The 4,919-nt window shown below is 64.1% G+C and overlaps 1 protein-coding gene across 1 annotated transcript in view; it reads left to right on the top strand.

Annotated features, from left to right (window-relative positions):
- The window catches only part of SYMPK (symplekin), a 13,437-nt gene extending 8,518 nt beyond the window's left edge, over window positions 1–4,919 (top strand). The window contains 12 exon segments of the mRNA XM_035902333.1: window positions 395–608; window positions 694–844; window positions 941–1,176; window positions 1,443–1,524; window positions 1,613–1,726; window positions 1,811–1,958; window positions 2,032–2,187; window positions 2,252–2,377; window positions 2,447–2,547; window positions 2,631–2,721; window positions 3,661–3,831; window positions 4,888–4,919. Of these exon segments, the coding sequence (XP_035758226.1) occupies window positions 395–608; window positions 694–844; window positions 941–1,176; window positions 1,443–1,524; window positions 1,613–1,726; window positions 1,811–1,958; window positions 2,032–2,187; window positions 2,252–2,377; window positions 2,447–2,547; window positions 2,631–2,721; window positions 3,661–3,831; window positions 4,888–4,919 (1,622 nt within the window).

The raw sequence follows: 4,919 nt of genomic DNA, 5'->3' as shown, positions 1-4,919 counted from the left end.
TTGGGCCCCCCCCTCCCTGGAGGGGCTGGAGCATGTCCAGAGAAGGGCAGCGGAGCTGGGGAGGGTTCTGGAGCCCCAGGCTGCTGGAGAGAGAACCCTCGTTCAGCCTGGAGCAGAGGAGGCTGAGGGGAGCCCTCATCGCTCCTACAACCATGCATGAGGGGGGAGCCGGGCGGGTGTTGGGGTCTTCTCCTTGGTAACAGGCGATGGGACAAGGGGAAACGTGCTTTGGTCATTTGGAGTCTTTGGCTTCCAAAACGGCTTCTTGAAATTTTTTTTATTGACGTCTTCGCTCCCTTCTACATGAGCCGGGAGCTTTCCAGCTCTTGGCTTCACCAAGGCTACAACCAAGGAGTTGGGCATCTCCCATCTCTCCGTCACCCTCCCATTCCAGGCGTGGAGCAGACGAAACACCTGAAGGAGGAACCAAAGGAGGAGAAAGCCACCAAACCCGAGAGCGTGGTCATCAAGCGGCGGCTGTCGGCGCTGGCCCAGGGCCAGGCCATCTCCGTGCTGGGCTCCCAGGGCTCAGCCACCAACCTGCTGGAGGAGGAAGCCCCCCAAGCCAAACGTCGCCCTGAGCCCATCATCCCGGCCACACAGCCCCGGTGAGCCCCTACGGGAGAGCACCCATGGGTGCTGAGGGACCCTTCCCCCTTCCCCCCCGGCCCTTAACCCTTGCCCTCCTCCAAGGCTGGCGGGCGCCGGTGGGCGCAAGAAAGTTTTCCGGCTGGGTGACGTCCTCAAGCCACTGAGCGAAGAGCAGATGGAGAAGCTGAAGCTCGGCGCCGTCAAGCGCATCCTGCGCGCCGAGCGCGCCGTCGCCTGCAGTGGGGCCGCCCAGGTATGCCCGGCACCCTCCCACCGTTGGTGTTGAACCTCCCAAAATCCCCACCCCACCCCCTAAATCTCACCTAGAGCTTCTTGCCTCCCCCAACAGGCCCGCGTGAAGATCCTGGCCTCGTTGGTGACGCAGTTTGAGGTGCCGCTGAAGAGTGAGGTGCTGGCCTTCATCCTGGATGACATCCGTGGCCGCCTGGACCTGGCCTTCGCTTGGCTCTTCCAGGAGTACAACGCCTACCTGAGCCGCTTCCCCGCCGGCAGCCTGGAACGCTACGACGAGTGTCTCATCGGGCTCCTCGCTGGCCTCCAGGAGAAGCCCGACCAGAAGGACGGGTAGGGACGGTGCCACCGGGGACGGGACGGTGCCACCAAGCATGGGACAGTGCCACCAACCGCTTTGCCAGGCTCCGGGCTGTGGGAGCCGCAGCATTCAGGCCATGAACATCCCCTCCAGATGGTCCCCAGGGTTGCCCCCCTGTGTCTCCATCCCCCGTGGTGTCCCCGTCCCGGTGACGTCCCCGTCCCGGTGACGTCCCCACCTCGGTGACGTCCCCATCTCGGTGACGTCCCCATCCTGACTGACGGCCATTTTCCGGCAGGATTTTCACCAAAGTGGTGCTGGAGGCGCCGCTGATCACTGAGAGCGCGCTGGAGGTCATCCGCAAGTACTGCGAAGATGAGGTGGGGACACATAGGGTTGATTGGGGACACAGGGTGTTGGAGACATGGGGACGAGCCCCGGTGTCCCTCACTGCCGTCCCCTCTGCAGAGCCGGACCTACCTGGGCATGTCCACGCTGCGCGACCTCATCTTCAAGCGGCCATCGCGGCAGTTCCAGTACCTCCACGTCCTGCTGGACCTCAGCTCCCATGAGAAGGACAAGGTACCGGTGCGGGGCTCAGCCTGGGTGGGGACACACACACCCCGCTGTCCCCGCCGTGGGTGACACGGTGCTGCCACCCCACAGGTCCGCCAGCAGGCCCTGCTCTTCATCAAGCGGATGTACGAGAAGGATCAGCTCCGGGAGTACGTGGAGAAGTTCGCCCTCAACTACCTCCAGCTCCTGGTGCACCCCAACCCACCCTCCGTCCTCTTCGGCGCCGACAAGGACACGGGTGAGTTTTGGGGGACAACACAGTGCCCGCTGAGGGGGTCCCCGGGGCTCTGGTGACGCCGTGTGTGACGCAGAGGTGGCGGCGCCGTGGACGGAGGAGACCATCAAGCAGTGCCTCTACCTCTACTTGGCGTTGCTGCCCCACAACCACAAGCTCATCCACGAGCTGGCGTCTGTCTACACCGAGGCCATCGCTGACATCAAACGCACTGTCCTGCGGGCCATCGATTGTGAGACCCGCGACGTGGCGGAGGGGGGGGACATTGAGGGGACACGGTGGCCCGGTGACGCCAGCGGTGGCTCTCCCGTAGATCCGTGGGATGGGGATGAACTCGCCCGAGCTGCTGTTGCTGGTGGAGAACTGTCCCAAGGGAGCCGAGACGTTGGTGACGCGCTGCCTGCACAGCCTGACGGACAAAGGTAGGGGACGAGGGGGATGCGGCGGGGGGGGACGTGACCTGTGGTGACGTGTCACCCCCTTCCTGGCAGTGCCCCCCTCGCCCGAGCTGGTGAAGAGGGTCCGTGACCTCTACCACAAGCGCCTGCCAGACGTGAGGTTCCTCATCCCCGTCCTCAATGGGTTGGAGAAGGTCAGAGTTGTCCCCTCCCCCTCCGTGTCCCCTCCCCTCGTGTCCATCCTCCCCCCGACTGAACGCTGCCCTTTTGGGTGCAGAAAGAGGTGATCCAGGCATTGCCCAAACTCATCAAGCTCAACCCCATCGTGGTCAAGGAGGTCTTCAACCGCCTGCTGGGGACACAGCACGGTAGGGGACAGGGACAGCCCCCAGGGTGGGACATGGAGACTGGCACCTCCCTGGGGACAGTCCCAGTGCTTACTGGTGGGACATGGGACCTCTTGGGGTGGGACATGGGACCTCCCTAGGGTAGGACACCATGGGACATCCCTGGGGGCAGTCTCGGTGTTCACTGGTGGGACATGGGACCTTGCTGGGGTGGGACATGGGGATCTCTTGAGGTGGGACATGGGACCTCCCTGGGGTGGGACACCATGGGACATCCCTGGGGACAGTCACAGTGCTCACTGGTGGGACATGGGGACCTCTTGGGGTGGGACATGGGACCTCCCTGGGGTGGGACACTATGGGACATCCCTGGGGGCAGTCCCAGTGCTCACTGGTGGGACATGGGACCTTGCTGGGGTGGGACATGGGGACCTCTTGGCACCGGTGGGACATGGGACCTCCCTGGGGTGGGACACCATGGGACATCCCTGGGGGCAGTCCCAGTGCTCACTGGTGGGATGTGGGGACCTCCCGGAGTGGGACACCATGAGGACAGTGCCAGTGCTCACTGGTGGGACATGGCACCTCTTGAAGTGGAACATGGGGACCTCTTGGGGGGAGACATGGGACCTCCCTAGGGTGGGACACCATGGGACAGTGCCAGTGCTCACCGGTAGGACATGGGGACCTCTTGGGGTGGGACATGGGGACCTCCCTAGTGTGGGACACCATGGGACATCCCTGGGGCCAGTCCCAGTGCTCACTGGTGGGACATGGGACCTTGCTGGGGTGGGACATGGGGACCTCCTGGGGTGGGACATGTGCCATAGCACCTCCCTGGTCACACAAGGTGGCCCAAGGGACAATCCTCGCTTTGAAGGGCCACCACGGGGTGGGGGTGGGCCACAGAACCTGGCACTTTGAACCCCCCTGCCACGGTCGTGTCGTCGTCCCCCCCAGGTGACGGCACCTCGGCCGTGTCCCCCCTCAACCCGGGGGAGCTGCTGATCGCCCTCCACAACATTGACTCCTCCAAGTGCGACATGAAGTCCATCATCAAGGGTAGGTGCCACCACGGCGGCGGGGGGGCAGGGTGGTCAACGGGTGGACGTCTGTCTGTCCTGTCCCAGGGTGGGCGTCTGTCTGTCTGTCCCGGGGCAGGGGCATCTGTCCCAGGGTCGATGGGTGTCTGTCTGTCTGTCCCGGGGTGGGTGTCTGTCTGTCCCGGGGTGGGTGTCTGTCTGTCCCGGGGTGGGTGTCTGTCTGTCCCAGGGTCAACGGGTGGACGTCTGTCTGTCCTGTCCCAGGGTGGGCGTCTGTCTGTCTGTCCCGGGGCAGGGGCATCTGTCCCAGGGTCGATGGGTGTCTGTCTGTCTGTCCCGGGGTGGGTGTCTGTCTGTCCCGGGGTGGGTGTCTGTCTGTCCCGGGGTGGGTGTCTGTCTGTCCCAGGGTCAACGGGTGGACGTCTGTCTGTCCTGTCCCAGGGTGGGCGTCTGTCTGTCTGTCCCGGGGCAGGGGCATCTGTCCCAGGGTCGATGGGTGTCTGTCTGTCTGTCCCGGGGTGGGTGTCTGTCTGTCCCGGGGTGGGTGTCTGTCTGTCCCGGGGTGGGTGTCTGTCTGTCCCAGGGTCAACGGGTGGACGTCTGTCTGTCCTGTCCCAGGGTGGGCGTCTGTCTGTCTGTCCCGGGGCAGGGGCATCTGTCCCAGGGTCGATGGGTGTCTGTCTGTCTGTCCCGGGGTGGGTGTCTGTCTGTCCCGGGGTGGGTGTCTGTCTGTCCCAGGGTCAATGGGTGTCTGTCTGTCTGTCTGTCCCAGGGTCAATGGGTGTCTGTCTGTCTGTCCCAGGGTGGGTGTCTGTCTGTCCTGTCCCAGGGCAGGCGTTTGTCTGTCCCGGGGTGGACATCTATCTGTCCCGGGGTGGACATCTGTCTGTCCTGTCCTGTCCCAGGGTGGGTGTCTGTCCCAGGGTCGATGGGTGTCTGTCTGTCTGTCCCGGGGTGGGTGTCTGTCTGTCCCAGGGTCAATGGGTGGACGTCTGTCTGTCCTGTCCCAGGGTGGGTGTCTGTCCTGTCCTGTCCTAGGGTGGGCATCTGTCTGTACCAGGATCGATGGGTGTCTGTCTGTCCCCTCCTGGGATGGGTGTCTGTCTGTCCCCTCCTGGGGTGGGTGTCTGTCTGTCTGTCCCAGGGTGGGCGTCTGTCTATCCTGTCAAGGGGTGA

The sequence above is a fragment of the Egretta garzetta genome, unplaced genomic scaffold, assembly GCF_000687185.1.
Source record: "Egretta garzetta isolate BGI_Z169 unplaced genomic scaffold, ASM68718v1 scaffold1059, whole genome shotgun sequence".
Lineage (NCBI taxonomy): Eukaryota > Metazoa > Chordata > Aves > Pelecaniformes > Ardeidae > Egretta > Egretta garzetta.
Note: the sequence above shows the minus strand (reverse complement) of the source record. Positions and strands in the feature narration are given on the sequence as shown.